This window comes from Podarcis erhardii, assembly GCF_964252035.2.
Source record: "Podarcis erhardii genome assembly, chromosome: 2".
Classification (NCBI taxonomy): Eukaryota; Metazoa; Chordata; class Lepidosauria; order Squamata; family Lacertidae; genus Podarcis; species Podarcis erhardii.
Genome location: NC_138498.1, coordinates 39868710 through 39887897, shown reverse-complemented (window position 1 = coordinate 39887897; position 19188 = coordinate 39868710). Strand labels below are relative to the sequence as shown.

The following is a 19188-nucleotide window of genomic DNA, read 5'->3' as shown; positions in this document are numbered from 1 at the left end:
CAATAAATTCTGTCAATGACAAACAGGGAAAACACAATACATAAAAGGAAAATACATGCATGTTTATAGGATTTGGAATCATAGTGTTACAAGACTAGAAAGAATAATTAGAAATCCTATTATAAAGTATCTAAGAGTTGATGTTTCTGCGTCTAAGTAGTCAGGTGTTAATGCAAAACCCCCTGCACACAAACATGTGAATTCAGGATAAACACAGGTATCATCCACAAAAATAACTTGTACAGTGTAGCTTTTGTAGCTCAGAACCCCACCCTCCCCAGGCCAGGTGGGAAAATGACTGCAAGGCAAGGATCAGGTCTTCCAGGATTCGCAGCCAAGATGCTACCATACAGCATAGAGATCATTAGCTATGCAATTACTTCCAGCCAGGTGCCTCTGAACATGTGCAGAATGCTCTTTGCATACGTGTTAGAACAAGCGCCAAGTTTAATAATATACATTATTAATAATACAACGCAAAGGATCTCTGCATACGCAGAGTGCCTGTCACCCGACGGGCAGCTGCGTTTTAAAAAACCGAACGAACAGCACAACGCCTTGTGCAAAGCGCTTTTAGAGTTTGGCGGCTGTTGTTTTCAAGCGCATCTTTGTAGGAAAAAAGGGGAACGATGGCCAGCATGTGCCTCTCTCTCTCTCTAACCAGCCAGGATGATGTCGAAAAGAAATACGGCCACCGCCCCAAACCCATGCATATCAGCTTTCCTTCCCGGGTCCCCACAGCCCACGCCACTCCCGACTCGCGCGCTCGCCTGTCGCGTTCGGCAACAACATCGCAGGCGGCGCCTCCTTAGCGCCGCTCTAGGCGTTGCCGTCTCTATTTCTCCTCCGAAAGGGGAAGGAGCAGGAGGCGGGCATGCGCGCCCGCAGAACCTCGGAAGCGGCGGGGGAGAGGGAGGCGGGAAAGCTCCGCGCACGCGCAGGGCGGAGGGGTGGGGGGGCAGAAGAAGGCAGAGTCCCTGCGCCCACTGGCCGCCCGCTTGCCCGCTTTCTATTTCTTCTTCTCTGTGTGGCTTCCTTCCCCCACTTCATTATTATTATTATTATTAATTTCCACCCATTTCCTCGCCTCCTTATACCTGGCTTTCAGAGTTCTTCTCCCTGCACTTTGTTTTATACGTCTCTCTCTCTCTCTCTCCTGGGGCTATTTTAAAAGCACCTTCCCACGTGTCCCTCAAACTTCACCTGGCAGCTCTGTCACCCTCATCTGCTTTTTGCAGAAGGTGCTGTGCAGCCCCACGTTGCAGCAGCTTTAAAGAAGTCCTGGTCTGTGAGATGCCACGTGCACTGCTCCCCCCTCCCACGGCCCTCATTTTTTCCTTCCTTTTTCTGAGTGTGTAAAGGTCAGGGATGGAGATGGCCAGAGGGGTCTCTGGGGGACCTGAGGGTCTCATTTTGCAAGAAGGCACCCATGCTGGTGGTGGCTCAGGGCTTACCCAGCGCCAAAGTCCAGTCGCCCCATCTCCTCCTCACTTACCGGACAGACCTCAGTCACAGTCCGCCTCATCATTCAGTAGGGAAGGCAGAGAAAGCAGTGAGATTCAGGTGGTATGTTCCATATTGTTCTGCTTTCGCTCTCGGTTATCTTTGTACATCTGCAAAGTTTGTCAATGGGTGGTGAATCTAAATACTGTATACTCAACTTCAGGAATGGTTGTTAATGTGAGCTGCTGCAGAGAATCAGCAAACATATCCTTAGCAACAAGGTCTTTTTTTTGTCAGGCTGATGCTACCAGGGGTAGCTAATGGGCTACGCTCCAGATGTTTTGAACTACAAATCTCATCATCTCTGACCATTAGGCCATGCTGGTGGGATTTGTGGTCAAAACGTTAGGAGGGTGCCATGGGAAGTTTGCCTGGTGCCATCATTATATGCTATATCGTTAGGTGCCAGGCAAAACTCTATTGTCAGGCTTTTGGCCTTTAACTATTTGTGGCCTTTTGGAAGTGGATGGGATGTTTTCAATGTATTTCTTCTTTCTCTTGGTTTTAATGTATCTATGTGGGGCATTCCCCCCCCCCCCGTTGCGTTGTAGGTGGCTTTGGGTTGGTCTGGGCAAGTTAAAATGACTAACAAATTCAATAAAGGGTAACAATAATACTGTAATAGTCATCGTTTGAGGCCTTTCCCCAGCTGTGTGGGTTGTTCTAGAGAAGCAAGATGGTGTAGTCTTGAGGGCTAAAGGTTCATTCAAAGGCATATAACAAAACCTTGACAGCTGTGGTTTGTTTGCTTGTTTTGAAAGGAAAGCCACTCCAGAAGGGGCTGACTTGAAGTGGAGAAGTGTGCTTCCCAGCATATTGCTTTTCTGTTGTAAATTTCCCCCATCCAAATCAGCTTGTTCCTTAAAATAGCAATAATAGTTGTGGTTTTGTCACATGCTATTAGCATGCACTGTTAAGTTAGCTCGTACTTTTACGTCCCTGAACTTAAGGACTGCTGGGAATGCTTCCAATAACCGTGTATGTTTAAAAGCATGTTGTGGAAAAGATACGCTCATTTCTGAGATAAGTCTGGATATCCTAAGGGTGCTCATTGTAAACATACTTTTAAGCATGATATGCTCCTTGGGAAGATGTATGTTCCCTAAGCTAGCTTCTAGAGAGTTTTGCTAAATAAGGGGTGAGAGGCTCTGTTGGCCTTTCTGTCTGCCTTGGCCAACTCCCAAGAGACTGTGATCTACTCAACAATTAAAAACTGGCAGTGATCTACCCCCTTTTTTGGGGTTCAGGTCAAAGTTGTTGAGTTTGAGGAGGTAAAATGTTGAGCTTTTTTTTAGGGGAGCCACAGTTGTTCAGCTTCTTTGAGGGGAGCCAATGATCTACCAGTGATCTACTGGTAGATCACAATTTACCTGTTGGACATGCCTGCCCTAGACCTAGGCGCCTTCTTAAAGGAACTGTTTTCAGAGGAAGAAATGCGAGGGGAGAGAAACTCTGTGGTTGCCATCAGGAAATGGTTGGTTTCACCTGTGTTGCCTCACCCTCCAGCCCCAGGAGCCTTTATAAGGGAGTTGCTTAATGGATACTTTGACATGACATGTTATTAAGTTGCATGCTTCCTTAAACATTGATATATGTGAAATGAACCATTAATCATTGATTATATATATTTTTACTATGTCTTGTAATTATTGTATTACTGTATATAGACTTTGATTTTTCTGTGAACCACTTTGAGCACATATACAACTTAAATATACAGCTTAAAATCAGGAGGAGGGTGGGGACTTCATATTCATAGTGCCTCTAAAGTACAGGGGGAAGGTATGCTTACCATGTGAGCTTGACAATCAGATTTGTAGACCTTTGCACATACATTATTTCCCTAGGGGAATAATCAGGGATGGGGAACTTGTGACCTTCCAGATGTTGTTGTATTTAAACTCCTCCCATAATCCCCCACTGTTGGAAGTTCAACATTTGGGGGACCACAGGTTCTTCATCCCTGATTTAGCTGCTAATTTCTTAAGACATGGGCATGCATGCTTACATTTCCCTGAACATAGCAAAATAGAGATACTGAAAGTGAACTTAAATGTTGACTGAAAATGAAAGTGGGGGGGGGGTGGAGTTATTTTTATCCTTTTAGCAAACCACATTTTGCTGTGTGGCTGATTGTTTAGAGAAAAAAAATGTTAACAATTGAATAACAAATATGTGCTATGGCTTGATAATGCTGCTCCAATGTTATTGGTTACAGGAGTTCATCTCTTCATCCAGTTATAATAATATTAGGATAATAAGATTTTGAACTTATGAAACCTGATTTAAACTAGAGGATTCTGAAATACGGAATTAGTTTACTATTCTTGATAAAGAACTGTGTAATTTATAAGTGTGAGACAGCAATTGCAGATTTTGGTTGATGTAATTTGAAAAAGTTACTGTGAAATGATGCCAGTCAGTTTGAAGCAGTTAACACAATGTGTTTCATGCACAATATATTTTAAGCATATTTAAAGCACATTTTCTCCCAAATAATCTTGGGAACTGTAGTTTGCTAAGAGTGCTGAGAATTGTAGCTCTGTGAGGGATAGAGTACAGTGGTACCTCGGGTTACACACGCTTCAGGTTACATATGCTTCAGGTTACAGACTCCGCTAACCCAGAAATATTACCTCGGGTTAAGAACTTTGCTTCAGGATGAGAACAGAAATCGTGCTCCGACGGTGCGGCAGCAGCAGGAGGCCCCATTAGCTAAAGTGGTGTTTCAGGTTAAGAACAGTTTCAGGTTAAGAACGGACCTCTGGAATGAATTAAGTACTTTTAAAAAATATATATATAATATTTATTAACATTTTAAAGACTGCAAAAGAAAGACAAAGAGTTAAACAAAATAAAACAATACAATACAAAAACAAAAACACCACACAACCCCAACCCCCAAACATTAAATTAACAAAACCAAACAAGCACAATTTAAAAAACATCTAATAAGTTCAGTATCTTAACTTTCATTTACTTGTTTCAACGACCTCCTCACACCTCCCTTTTTGTATTCCACTTTAATTAACTGTTTCAGCAATTCCTTTCCATCTTCCTCTGTTTTCTGTCCTGTAATTTATCTTAACATATTCTAACCTTATTTTTCCCTTTAATATATAATTGTCTTAACATATTTTAACTTTATTTTCCCTTTAATACTCTAATAATCTATTTGTACTTAATTCCTTGTAACATTTCTACTAAAGCCATATAGCTCCTTTCCAACATTTTTCTAACACTCATTAATTTTACAATATATTTATAAATAGTCTTTAAACTTTTTCCAATCTTCTTCCACTGACTCTTCTCCCTGGTCCTGGATTCTGCCAGTCATATCCGCCAATTCCCTATAGTCCATCAACCTGGTGATCTTCTGTCTGATGCTCTTAACTCTTTTCCAAGTCCCTTCTGCGAGTCTTCTTCATATTTATACATGAACTTTACTTTGTTTTCCACTGATCTTGTTTTCATTTTCCTTCCTTTGAGGCTAAATAGTAGATCTTGGGGAAACTCCCACCTAAAGATGATTTTATTCCTTCTCGACAGGGCAACCAAATCTCCGTAGTTAAATCTAAGATCCGAAAGGTATTTCAGGACGTCTTTCAAAATTTCCACTCTTGACTGTTGTTCTTCTAAGTTCCTCTGGTATTTCCAACAGTCTCTTATTTTGTTCTTCTCTTTTTTCCCTCCTCTTCCAAGTCCGAGAGCCCTCACAGCTTTAATCTCTTCTTGACCCAAGTCCTGGTCCCAAAAGTCATCAAATTCCCGTGTAAGGAAATCTATCAAACTTTCCTTCTCCAGTTCAGGTAGGGCTCTGATCCTCAAAATCTGATTTTCTTTAAATTCAATCATAGCAGGCATCAACTTTTGGTCATCAAATTGCATCTGTAAGGCTGGGACTGTCTCTCTCTCTCCAATTGTGTTACTTTAGGTTCAACGGCAAAAACTTTCTCCCTAGCCTTCTCCGCAGTTTGCCATGTCAAAGTAGATTCCTGTGTCAGTTTCTGAAGAGTTTCTATTTTTGTCCCAAATTGTCAATTTTGGTAGTTACCACATCCACCTTTTTGTGAAGCTGTTCCAGTGAGTCACTTATCTTACATAATACAACCACTAAGGCCTCTTCTGTCAACATTCTTAACCGATTCAAGGTCCCCAGAATCTCACAGGTTTTTATCTTGCAGCTGGAAATTCCCCCAGCTCAACTCTTGTGACAGTTTCAAAAGCTTCCTCTAGAGGGAAACAGTTCCTCTAGAGGGAAACAGTTTCTATTTGTATTAGTCCTTTTAAACTCAATTCAAACAATAAAGTTAGTTTCAATTTTCTGTTACTTTTACTCCTTTTTAAACACAGATGGAGACCATGGAAACAATGTGTTCCTCTTATTTAACTAACTGTCAGTGAACGTTCTAATCACGGTCAGTCCTGTTGGCAGCCCGTTTCCAGGATCAGAGCGGTGGTATATTAACTCTGTTCGCTCTCTCCTGCAGGTATACTCAGTCCAAAACTTTCCCCCCTCTTCTCCTGCCACCAAGGGGGGTTTAGTATTTTTTACTGATGGAAATTTAGTCCTTTACAATAGGCTTTCCGAGACTTCAGCTTGCATCCTCATTGCTTCAATCTATTTACAAAAGGGGAAGGTGGACTTCCTGTTTTAGACCTCCCCGTTTCGGCACCAAATTAAGACGTTTAAAAATCCAATTCTCTGCTCTACTCACGGGTAGTTGCTTTAAGATCAAATTGTCCACAGGAAAAAGTCAGCGCTCTCCGGCAACAGCTATGCGGCTTTGCTCCGTGGAAGAAGCAGTCAATTCGAAGCACTGCACCACTCACCCCACTTCGCTCCGGATCCCTGAAACCGGGTTTCCCCGCGAGTAGGGGAGGCGCAAAAGGTGCCAGCCGAATCCCACGTTCACAGGCTTCACCCCCCTGTGATTTCTAGTGGGTCTCTGCCTTCGCCGTGGCGGCCAGACCCGGATGGAATGAATTAAATACTTAACCTGAGGTACCACTGTACAGTTTCCAGGATTCTTGGTGGGATGGGGAAATATATTTTAAATGTATGGTGTGTATGCAACCATAGCTTTTTGTGCTAGAGACGTTGTGGGACTGTTACCAGTCCCTTGTGTACTGATATAAGAATCCACAGCTCATAATGCCAATACTGTATAGTTTTGTGTAGGGGAATTTTTCCTTTGCTTTAAGAGAGGAGGGGTGGGAAGGGCAGACTTTTCACATCTTGGGATACCGAGGTTATCCCAGGATGCTGGGATGGGATGTAAGCCTCTGTAGTGCAAAGGTCACTTGAGAGCTTGGGCTTTGATTGGGCTTCTGTTGGTTAATCACAGTCAGGTTAGGATGTTGCCAGATCTACAGCTTTATAATAGAGTGAAACTATACTGAACTGAGAGAGGCTTCAGAAGAGAGATGGAACTATACTAGGGAGCAGAAAGCAAAATCTGGAGGAATAATAACTACTCCTCATAATAATAATAATTCCTACTAATTTTCATTTCAATTTATTAGTTGTTAAAATAACAGCAATAAATAACAGAGCAATATTGAAGGATAAAAAGCTGTTTGGAAAGAAAACGACAGTGTCCTTTGTTTCCTGCTCAAACACTATTGTGTGTGTTTGATTAGTGGATATAATGAAAGTAACCTTTTTGTGGAGCAGGGAATAAAATGTTGGTGCATTTTTGCTGATTCTATGTCATGTGTTCTTACTTCTTGTAGTCCATAATTCTGCCAGTTTACAATGCTGAGTGCTGGCTGGATGAATGTCTGAAGTCTGTTCTGGAGCAAGATTTCCAAGGTTCCATGGAACTATCTGTTTTTAATGACGCTAGTATGGTACGTACCTGTCAGTTTACTGTTCTAGTTCTACTGCACAATTATCATTTGAATACCAATTCCAGGAGTGTGTTTTTACTGTGTTTATTTCACCAGGGGTGGGGGACCTTTTGGGGGGTGAGAGCTGTATTACCCTGCTGGAATGCTGTCAGGGGCCCACCTTCCAAAGTGGATTGGAGTGGGGGTGGTCAGTCCCTATAGTGTGTGCTGTCAGAGATGAAAACTCACACCTTTAACACACACAAACATACTTCCAGTCAGACCCTTCCTCTTCTTCTTCCTCCTGCTCCTAATTCCTTAGTTTGTGGGAAAGAAAAGGGCTCTCTCCCTGATGTAGCCTAATTGTTGTATCAAAACTGGCTGTTTTGCAAAGGGACTTTCAGGAGTTGAGCTGGATTAAAATGGAAGAGGGGACAATCATTTCATTTTGCTCTGGCTTTTGAAAGGAGTTCTGAAGGAGTTCTGTTCTCTCTACATCCCCATGTCTTGGTGCCATTTTGTTAGTGCCATAAGTTGAGCTTTGGGTGCAGTACTGTAGCTCCAGCCAGCTCTTCTGCAATCAGCTTGAGCTCTGAAAGCTCTGGGGTAGTAGTGAGATAAGGAAAAGACTGAGGCTGAGGTACCTTGCAGCTGGGTTTGGTCTTTGTGTGCAACCCTTCCTCCTTGATCTATCTTCCTCTTTTGCCACCCAGCAGCCCACAGGGGTCTGTGTGCTTTTCTTGGGACTCCATGCCTACCTGATCGCTCCTCTTCAGAGAAGAGGAAGTTGTGCTCCTCAGCAGAGCCTTCCAGAAACTCCTGATGATGTCCAAGTGTGCCTGAAAAGCACTGGAAGATGTCATTGGTGTCAGATTGTGGGCAAATACTCATAAAAGTGCAGTTTAAAAGCAGTATGATGACTCGGCTGTGACTTTGCAGTGACCTTATCTCTTCTCACATGTAGCAATAAGATGTGGGAAAGAAATGCGGGGAACTAAATGTTTAACTTTTAAACATTATACCTACTCAGTGTCAATATTTCTAAACAGGACAATTCAGGAAATATATTAAAAAAGTGGAAGGTTCTGTTGGAAGAAGCAGGCATTCAGATGGTACTTGGAGAAAATGATTCATCTCAGCCACGAGGAGGTAGGTGCCTATTCAGGACAGTGGGATAACTTAGTTTCCTGCATAACAGCTTCCCACGAGTTGCGTAGCATTCTAGAACATTCTGTTTGTCAGTGCATCCACGTTCAGACCAAGATTCTTCCTTAATAACTGTCAGAAGTAACTCTCTTTTTGAGGTTGCTGAGGTTTTCTTTTATGTGCCAAGACAGAATTTGGCCTAATACTAAGTACACTGTTGCTGCAGTCTTAATAACTCTTATGAGGAAGTAAGCCCCATTGAACACAGTTGGACTTATTTCTAAGCAAGCGTGCATAGGATTGTGCTGTATGCAGAAAAATAAGTCCCACTGAAAATCAATGGGACTTCTGTTTAATGGGTTTAGAATCACATTGTAAATCATCATGACTCTGTTGGCAAAAGAAAATAGTTAGATTCACCGTATCTTATATTGTTGGAAATTCACACCAGTTTTCCTCAGTTCTCTATTCAGTTTTTCAATACATGTTTAAGAGGCAAATAATAACTTAGCTTAGAGATTGCCAGGAAATAAATGTTGTGTGGATTGACAGAGAGCCATCACCTTTGCTGCAGACTGGGAAAAAGCCAGGTTTGTTATGTGCTAGACTGAAAAAGCACAAATGAGGTTAAATTGTGATCCAAGCCAAAATAAATAGCTCTGGAATGGTTGTAATAGGCTGGAAAGTAATGGATTCGAGTTGAATTGCCAAGTGTGACCACTCCAGAATGAAGATCAGCTCAGTGAGATGTGAACTGTAAACATTTGTATTGTGTTTTAAAGCTTGCTGTCCTTTCTCTGTGAGATGGTGAAAAAGGATAGCATGTTGGTGTTATGAGCAAGAGGGTATCTAAGAGCTAAGGAGGAAGATGATGAAATTAATTTAGGAAATGCTTTCTTTGTTTTCCAGAATAATTTTTTCATATACTTTTATTTAGGAAGTTTTAGTTTGTGTTTTCCTCCCTTATCTTGTTAAACATAAAATCATCTCTGTAATATAATCCCGTTGTTGTTTTTCCCCATTGATATCTATAATTTATTCTTATTCATGCTTATTTTGAAGTTGCAAGTAATGGAAAAAGGGAGAAATGCATATTTAAACTGTAAAAACTTATAATTTGACTCTTACATAAAAAGAGGGAAAATACAATTTACATGCAAATATGTGCAATGTACCCCTGATGGACTGTGCTTTTACGGAAAAACAACTCTGAGAGAGGGACTCTTTGGAAAGGCGACATTTAATATCTTTGCTGCCTACCACTTTCCTGCTCCTCCTCCGCTCAACCTCTCTTTCTTTCTCAAATTTTGATCTCTATGTTTTGACCTCATAGCATTGTCTTTCCCCTCTACTGCTTCTAAACTGTGTGCTAACCCCCTTCCAACATTTTTCTAGTTGTAAACTGGAAATGGGTCAACTAAGATTTCCAAGCCTCTTCCCATTATCTCTTTCCCAACAAACACAAGCTAAGGGGCAAAGGGTGCATTTGCCTAACCAAGAATCTCCTAGAGGGATGATAGGCTCACCTGGGGGTTGGGCTTCTGGCTGAAGTGGGGCCTTGTGCTAGGTGCAGAGTCCAGGAAGACCAAGTCATATACTGTTAGCACCTGTTTCAGATCCAGGAAACAAAGTTAGGTCAAATTCCAGTGAGACAAGGTCATGGTAAGCAGAAGGTAAATCCAGATAAACAAGGTCGGGTAATACAGAGGTCAAAGTCCAAAAGGCAAAGAAAGGAAGGTCGGTAGCACCTTGGATAGCTCAAAGTGAAGCCTAGACTTTAATTCAGACAAAGCAAGCTTGAATGTTTTTCCAACAACTAGCAATGCTAGACTGAGGGCTTATCCACACTTACCTTTCCTCCACTCATTCCAGGCATGGTCCGAGATTTAAAGCTCTGTGTTTAAGCACCCCTTTTTGCTCTAGAGCTTTTCCCACAAAAACCTGCTCTTTAAAGCACAATTGGAGCAAACATCAATCTGCAGAAAACCTGAATTGATGTTTGTTCTGAGTCAGTTTTAAAGATTGGATTTTCACTGGGAAAGCTTCGTGGCAAGGGGGGAAACCAGTCGCTTAGACACGAAGCATTAAAGTGCAGACCTCTGCCTGGAAAGAGCAGAGCAAAAGGTAAGTGTGGAAAAGCCTGCAGTCTTAAACAAGCTCAGAGAGTAAGCTAGCCAGCCAGTGTGGTATAATAATTGGCAAATACTGAACTGGGATCTGGGAGAACAGGGTTCAAACTCCCACTCTGTCATGGATGCTCATGAGGTGACTTTGGGCCAGTCAGTGCCTCTCAGCCAAACCCATCACCCGGTGTTATGGTGAGGATAACATGGAGAGGAGGGGAGGGATTTGCTTCTTCCTGTTAGAATACCAGTAGCAATATTTGCACCCTTTGTGGTATTGCATCCCAGTTCGAAACATTTTCACATGAAAGTAAATACATGATGACCTGAGTGAAGCCTGCTGTTCTTTCCGCGTAGTTGATTTCCTCCATCACATGTGGCTCCCTCATTTTCTGTAACTGTTCCTTGTATTTACCAACAATTCCTCAAGTTTATGGGTTGTTACATGGTGGCTACTCCAGAAGCATAAAACTGTTCCTTAGACACTCATTAAAGCCCGAGCCTCTTTTGGAAGCTGTGTAACATTTAAAAAACAACCATAGACTTGGGGAAAATACTGACAATTCTAAAAAAACCAAAATAATTATTTGGCATTTGGTTTCCAGGCTAATATGCATATGATTGGCAAAGTGCTAGGGTTTGGGAGTCTTAGTTTTTACTTTAAAAAAGTGCATTTTATTATATGAAAAAATGCATAGACACAGGAAGGGAAAAAACCTATGGCTTCTGAATTTTCCCAGTCATTGGTAAATTGGGTTAGGAAAGGTATATTTTCTTCAAACTATATACCTTTAAAAGCAGGTTGCCATGCAGTAATCATTTTCCAGTGTGGAGCAGCTCGTTTGTATTTACATTTGGGCAGCCAGTTTAGATGGAAATCTTTGTGACCCCTTTGTCCTTAGTGATTTACTTTCCTGTGGTTAAGAGTAGTTAAAACTTGTAGGGAGTACTTCCTTTGAAACAAGCAGCCCCAATAACGAAACAAATGTGACAGTCTTCACGTCCTGGATTGTTTACCCTGGATTAAGATTCATTTCTGATTCTTTTCTGCCATGGAAAAGGAAAAAGGAAAACAAAAGGGAAACCTCCCCCCACAAAAGAGAGGGGTCAGTGGCTTTAAAGAAACTAACACAAAACAACTTCTTTCCAAGAGTGAGGAATGTTAATATCTCACGGGGTCTTAGTTTCCACCCCTCCTGTGACCATGGTAACAGGCTCTTTTTGCTAAGTAAGCAGGCCTTGCAAAATGCAAAGCCTTGGCACAAACATTTGAGTCTCATCAGTATAGCAATATTGCAGCGAATTCTTTGCTTATGCCAAACAAAATTCATTGCCTTAGACCAGTTGTTTAAATAATCCAGTTTCCATGCGGAATAAAATCTTTTGGAAATCCTATAATTGTGCTGATGTCAAAAGGGCATTTTATGACTAGCTAACTACCAAAACTTTGGGTGTCTTGTTTTTAATTAAGCTTACTTCTAAACTATTTGCACTTGAACGAACAAACAAACAAACAAGATTGTTTCTCCTCTGACCCACTTATCTCACCAGCTTGTTACCCATATATACATTTAAGTGCTGACCTTTTAAAATATTTGTAAGATTGTTTTGACTTAAAATTTTTTTTAAAGCATATCCTTAAACTTTGCCTGTCACATGAGTAACCAAATGTTCTCCAGCATTCATATATTATGAAATCCGAATGACTCAAGTCAGCATTTATGACTGATTTTGTGATGTGTAAAAGCAGTAACATATGGATCAAGCTACTTATTGAGTGTTGGGCAAGTGATTTAAATGACAATGAATCTAAATTTCTGGCTACCTTTCATCACAGTGGCAACCCCACAAGCTTCCTTATAAGAATCATCCATGACTGATTTTATGACCTTTGAATGTGCCCTTAATCATAGCATCCTTTTAGCCTTCCTTGCTATAATCAGACAATTATTTGAAACATTATATGCTTGGGATGGGGAGAGAGAGAGACAAACTTGATTACACAAGTGATCCTGCTGGAACAGTTACTGCTCTGTGGCAGGATTAGTTGTTCAATTTTAGTCTATTCATTTTATTCCTCAGGAGATAATTATTCCGAGCTATTGGTTCTGTTCATTCAACATGCCCAGACCTGCTTTACTTTTCAGTAAACATGTCCAGGTCTTGTAAGGTTTTACTGTGTTTTCCAGTCATTTTAATTTAGTTACGGCAGCCATAGAACTTTAAATGGTTTAGTTTTAATTTAAATGATTTCCTAGAATCATAGAATTGTAGAGTTGGAAGGGTGTTTTAGTCCAGCCCCCTGCAATGCAGGAATCCTAGCACATCCATCCCTGGGTGGGCTCAAACCACCAACTTTCTGGTTAACAGCCAGACACACACTGACCCATTGCACCACAGAGGTTTAGTTATCATTTCTTTGTGAAGTTCAAGGCTATATATTCATAAAGTTCATATACATGAAGAGGTATCCAGGAAGGAAAGAATAGAATTTGTCATGGGTGTGCAACTCAAGCATCTATTATGGCTTGTTTACTGTGGACTGCAATTCTGAAATCTGGCAAGGAGCTTTAATGTCACCTAGCGTGTTTTTGAGTAGAAAAACTTAGATTGCAAATTGCAATGATGCTCATGCACTCTTTTGTAACTTTGCTTTATCTGCAGTGGGCTTTGCTAAAAATCATGCAATAGATCAGAGCTCGGGGACTTATCTGTGCTTTCTGGATTCTGTAAGTGATTTTTTAAAATTTTTGCCAAATGTATTGCCTACCTGAAACAAAACGTTTAATTGTCCTTTTCCTTTTTATCATTCTGTGCTAATGGTTTTCCATAATTTGGTATAAAACTCTTTCATGTGGTTATGGTGATGTGGTACTTTTTAAATTTAATAAGTATTCCATCTTATAAAACTCTGCTGCCGTATCTGGACATTTTCTTAGCTGTTGAGATATCGGAAGTTTAAGTGGAGCACACCTTTTAAATCTGCAACCTAGCTGGCACTTCTAATTGGATAGTAGGTATTGTTTTACTTGATGTGCCATTTTTCTTAGACCTGATGGCCTGAAAACAGAATAAAGAAAATTCAAATATTCTACTGTCAAATGGGTCATTATAAGCAACCACTATGCCACGAAATAAATTTCATAACATGCACTCCAAATAATCCAGAATTACAGGAATTTGATGATAACAGACATGCTTCTGTCCTCCAAAGTCCTTTCTGAGCAGGTAGGCAATTTGTTGCAAGAAGAGGATATCTGTTTCACATGAAAAGCCAGCAGGGATTTCTAAATAAGGCCAGATGTTTTTATGTTGTTGATCTCCATCCACCTTCAGGAAAGAAGGCATTCAAACCACATGTATTTATATCGGGTTTACCTACTTCCACAAGAGACTAGCCCTCAAATTCTGCAAAACTTAACCCTACTATCAGTTTAGATGTTCCCTTTACAGTCAAGGCAGAGCACTTTTAATATAGAGAGACCAATTTGCTATTCTATGATGATTAAGTAGGAATTGTTCCCTTCTCACAGAAAGTGAAACAATGTGGCATCTAACCACAAACCCTCAGTTCACCCCCCAAAAAAAATTCTTTGACTTATTTTGTACAGAAAAATCAGAAGTGATCTTGTGACAAGTGGAAATAGCTTACATACATCATACACGCAATCAGCAAATAAAAAAGCACTTCAAACCAGCCATCTTTCCTCCTATAGTCAGCTTTTCAGCCCCCGTTCCCTTGCTAGCTCCCACTGTCCTCTGGTGGGGCCAAGAAACTGTAGTGCTATAGCTCTGGTAGATTTTTGAATAGGGTTTCTCTTGTCTGAAGAGGTGCAGTGGCTCATCAAGCACCTTTTGTGAGATTAAATGACAATTTTAATGACGTGATAAGATTTATTCAGGATTTTTTAATTAATCTGTAGCAGTAAAGCATATAAATTTGCTTGCAGTGCAGGAAGAAGAGGCATGTATTTAGTTCCTCTTTAATGCCTCTCAACTACAAACGTTAGGATGAATTCAGGAGGCCCCGACCCACAAAAGCTTACCATGTACCATCTTGTGGAGCTGCATGAGGTGGTAGCTTCCTGTATCCCTGAGAAATCCAAGGATTTGCAGTAGTGGTAACACCGAGCTTAACCTAGTTGTCAGGGGCCACACATAGCCAACTCTACATGCAATTGTGGGGACTTCATACTGTAGTTGTGTGGCCTCTGGATATCTGCCTCCACCCACACTGAACTGCCACTAAATAAAAGGTGGAATAGAAAACATACAGGTAAACCAAAACACATTGCAAAGGTGGGTCTGGATTTTTTTAAAAGAAAAAGTTTTCCTTCCCCATCAATATCTTGGACTAATGAATAAATAAATTCAAAACCACAGTAGTTCCTAGGATGTTAATCTCATTAAAACATGCTTTTGTCAAATATTGCAGAGCAATCCCCTGCCTCAATTCCCCCCTTCAAATGTGTGTGTGTTTCTAACTGAATTAGGACATTCCATGGGGGGGCGGGGGGGGGCAGTATTTTAAGTACCCATCTTCTGTTCTGGCATCCTGAACTCAGAATCTCTTTCTCAGGGCTTGAGAAGAGATTATTCACATTCAAGAAACTCTTATTTTAAAGCTTATAATGATTACAGATTGTGTATATTTCGTAACCGATTCAATCTCATTGCCAGTTCAAATACAATAAATATCAATAAACCATCACCTATCAATAGATTCTTCTTGCATGTCTGATATACTAGAAAAATAGAAGCAACACATTTTTTCCAACCTATAACGTACCTGAATGTACAAATACAACATTTTCTGAAGGTCAGTGCCTTGGCAGTAATCGAGCATTTCACAAGACTGACACCAACATGATATTCTGAATAATTTGATACTGAATTGGTGAACTGAAACCAAGAATCAGAAGAGGTATATAGGAGCAGTCACAGATAATGTTAGCACACACAGCTGGTAACATCTGTTTTTCAGCAGTTACTGCATAGCACCGAGAAATTGATTCCAATGAGAATACCAAGTAATTCATGGATGCGTATAAATTTCAGGAATTTCTGTTATGTTAAACACAGAAAAATACACAGAAAACAAATGTTGTTTATCAACACATCAGATTTTCAAGTTGCTTTGCAAAATAATTTTTAAAACATTGTGGCAATTTACATTTCTTCTGCTAAACAAGCATGCAAGGAGAATGAGAAAGTGTGTGTGTGTGTCTGTGTGTGTGAAGACACAGAGACTACCTAATGAATATTTTTCCAGACTGAATTTTACTGTAGATCATAAAGATTTTATTGGGAATAAAATCAAAGGCTCTGAACAGTAAACCATCTATTCTATGTTCATGCCAATAGAGACTGTCCCTTTTGTTGGAAATAAACATTTATTTGAACACTTTGGACAGAAAAAGCTATTCTACCTTCAGTGTTGGTTGCTGGAACATCTGCAGGAAAGAGAAAAAGAAGGAAAGAAAGTTTAAATAGGTACAGGAACTTTAAATATAATCATGAAAACAGCTGTATAAGAACTTGAGCAGATGTTCATAACTAAGCAATCTTGCTCAAATCTAAGAATCTGTTGACCCTCAAATGCGTACTTGGATCTTGTGTGTCTGTTGTTTCCCCATTTGTTTCAACTGAGGTAGAAGATCTCACATGTAATGCAGAAGCTGTTGGAGATATGCACACGTGCAGGGCTTCTGGATCAGATCAATAGATCAGCACACACATTTCCAGTGCAGTACTGGAGTTAAATTAATTCATTTATTGCTTGCATCTGTGTAAAGCGGATTCCTCCCCCTCCCCCCCCCAAACCACCTGCAACTTAATCAAAGAAACAATGCTGAGTACGTTTGAGCACTTCTACAGTCCCTGCGAGTAAAGTGTCTAGATGAGTCAATGAGTCAGTTCCTCATTTAATCTTTTCATTCAGAATGTAGGACTATCATTCTCCCTTTAGCAGAGATGTGAACAGTTGGAAATCTGCTATTCATAGAGGAAGTGGAAATATTTCAATTTCACTGCCATAGTTCCTGCTAGGAATAAAAATCAATGAAGTCCCTCGTATAAAAGAAAAATCCAGTTGTATCTGTGCCAACACAAGCTTGCACACAGCAAGCTAAGGTATTGCATCTTTTCCAGTAGTTCCCCCGCAAATAAAATCATGGAGGGTACTATAGCAAAAACAACTGGATCGTTGCAATGTGTAATCCTACTTCCTACTTTATTCAAGATGAGCTATTCATTCATTATTGCATTTATATCCCACCTACGTCTCCAAGGAGCTCAAGTAGCATACATTGTTCCCCCCCTCTGCATTTAATCGCCTCTGTGAGGTGGGTTAGGCAGGGACTTGCCCAAGTTCATCTAGTGTGCTTCGTTACTGAGTGGGAATTTGAACTCTGGTTTCCATATCCTGGTTTGCACTCAAACCAGTACAGCACACTGGCTCTCAGTAGTAGGAAAACAAACAGGAAGTATAATGAACAAGTTATAGCTTGTCTTTATGTAGTTTTTCTATAAGAGCCAAGCAAAGCAGACACAGAAATGTTCCTAAGCAGTTAAAAGATTGAAATTGCTTCAGCTAGAGATGGATATTGTGGAAGGGGTTGAAAAAGGAAAAAAAATGCATAAATAACTTCAGCAAGGGAAACCCCCCAAAATCTAACTGGCCATGATAGCATCCCACAGCTTCTAAAACGTATATCAGTTTATAGCTGTGTTGTATTGTATTCATTTCAACTATTAGCATAATTGAATAAGAGCAATCTGATGATTGGGATGCGGGTGGCGATGTGGGTAAAACCTCAGCGCCTAGGACTTGCCGATCGCATGGTCGGCGGTTCGAATCCCTGCGGCGGGGTGCGCTCCGTCGTTCAGTCCCAGCGCCTGCCAACCTAGCAGTTCGAAAGCACTCTTAAGTAGATAAATAGGTACCACTTACCAGCGGGAAGGTAAACGGTGTTCCGTGTGTTGCGCTGGCTCGCCAGATGCAGCTTGTCATGCTGGGCACGTGACCCGGAAGTGTCTGCGGACAGCGCTGGCTCCCGGCCTATAGAGTGAGATGAGCGCACAACCCTAGAGTCTGGCAAGACTGGCCCGAACGGGCAGGGGTACCTTTACCTTTACCTTAATCTGATGATTACATTTTAGGTTAGTGGGGTTGGAGTAGTTCATTTCTTCTAAACTAATGCTGCAAAAAGATGCACTAATTCTGTTGTATGCCTGCTTTATACATGCCAATGCAGTTCATGTTATGTACTTCTATATGTTGTCTAGGTGTGTGCTCAGTTGACCATTTTCTTCCTGACATGTCTTTGAAAAAACCATTATGCTCTAGTTAGGAACTTGACAAATGTATGAAAAAGTCTTATGACTCTTGTCACCAGGTTTCTACAACTGATAAGCTGTATGGTTTACTTTCAATTTTCTTGTTTTACCTCGAGGTAGATTAATTGTAGGTAGCTACTGGCACAGATTTGTTTCCCAACCTTGTTATCATTTTTGGATAAACAGTAGTGTTAGGGTGGCTTCAAGTTCCTAGAACAGGGAGAGGGAACTAGTTGCTCAGTCTTGGACCAAGGGCTTCTTAATTTTCCCAATTGCAGCTCTTAATCCTTGTGATCCCCTGACTATGCACCTTAATTGCTTTCCCCATAGGCAAAGCACTCCACCCCCTCGCTCAAATGGCAGTGGCAGCAGAGGTTTTAGGAGAGTTCTTCCCTTTATGCACTTCAAATATTTGCTCATGTGCAAGCTGGGACAGAGGCAAATAGGAGTGAACGGCTGCAATGTGTTAACGGGAGACTTGTTAGAAACTTCATAGGTGCTATGGGGGGCACAGGGCAGAAGGGTGTTTTGTTTTGTGTTGTTTGGTTTAAAAAAATTAGGCAGCTTGTGTGGGTAGTCTCTGTCCAAGGTGTCTTACAACAACACAAATTATAAAATAACAACAACCACAAAACTATCAACTGACCCCGGAGAATAGCCAATAAAAAAGCTTTCGCAGCAAATTAAAACGCTTCCCACAGCAGTAGCAAACCACAATCCAGGACATAAAGCATCAATCACCAATTAGCGCATTGGAAAAGTTACATCTTTAGGGAAAGGCTTGAAGCGTGGGAGCCTGCCGAAGATCCACTCGCATGGTGTTCAGAAGTCGTAAGGTTACCAAGCTTGCTGATCTGTGAGATGGACACACTCTTGTGCATCTGAATGTGTGGGCAGGCTGATATGGGTGCAAGAGGTCTATCGGATATCCTGGTCCTAATTTTTTTAAGGCTTTTTAAAGCTTGAAACCAGACCCATTCCACAAGGTGGTAGACTGAAGTGGTTGAATTCTGGACTATACCACTTCACCATAGCTTTGCTCACTAATCTTTTAATTTGAAACTGAAAAACAACTCATAAAAATAACCTCCCGCCTACAGGCTGAAGTAGTACAGTCAAGAATTTGACCCTCTTGGCCTGCCACCATGTACTCGAAACTTGTAGAATCAGTAGATCATGTCTGATTCTTGAGGCTCAAAAGAAGATTATGGCTCTGAAGGGGTCTAGAGGGGCTCTATGCTCAGCC

The 19188-nt window shown here is 41.0% G+C and overlaps 1 protein-coding gene across 2 annotated transcripts in view; it reads left to right on the top strand.

Annotated features, from left to right (window-relative positions):
- Positions 1-959: 959 nt before the first annotated feature.
- B3GNTL1 (UDP-GlcNAc:betaGal beta-1,3-N-acetylglucosaminyltransferase like 1) overlaps positions 960-19188 on the top strand; it is a gene marked incomplete at its 5' end in the record, with an annotated part of 167449 nt that continues 149220 nt past the window's right edge. For both annotated transcript variants that reach the window (XM_081848750.1, XM_081848749.1), the window contains 4 exons: positions 960-1566; positions 7240-7356; positions 8385-8484; positions 13269-13333. In XM_081848750.1, the coding sequence (XP_081704876.1) occupies positions 1369-1566; positions 7240-7356; positions 8385-8484; positions 13269-13333 (480 nt within the window). The remainder of the gene's footprint in view (positions 1567-7239; positions 7357-8384; positions 8485-13268; positions 13334-19188) is intronic.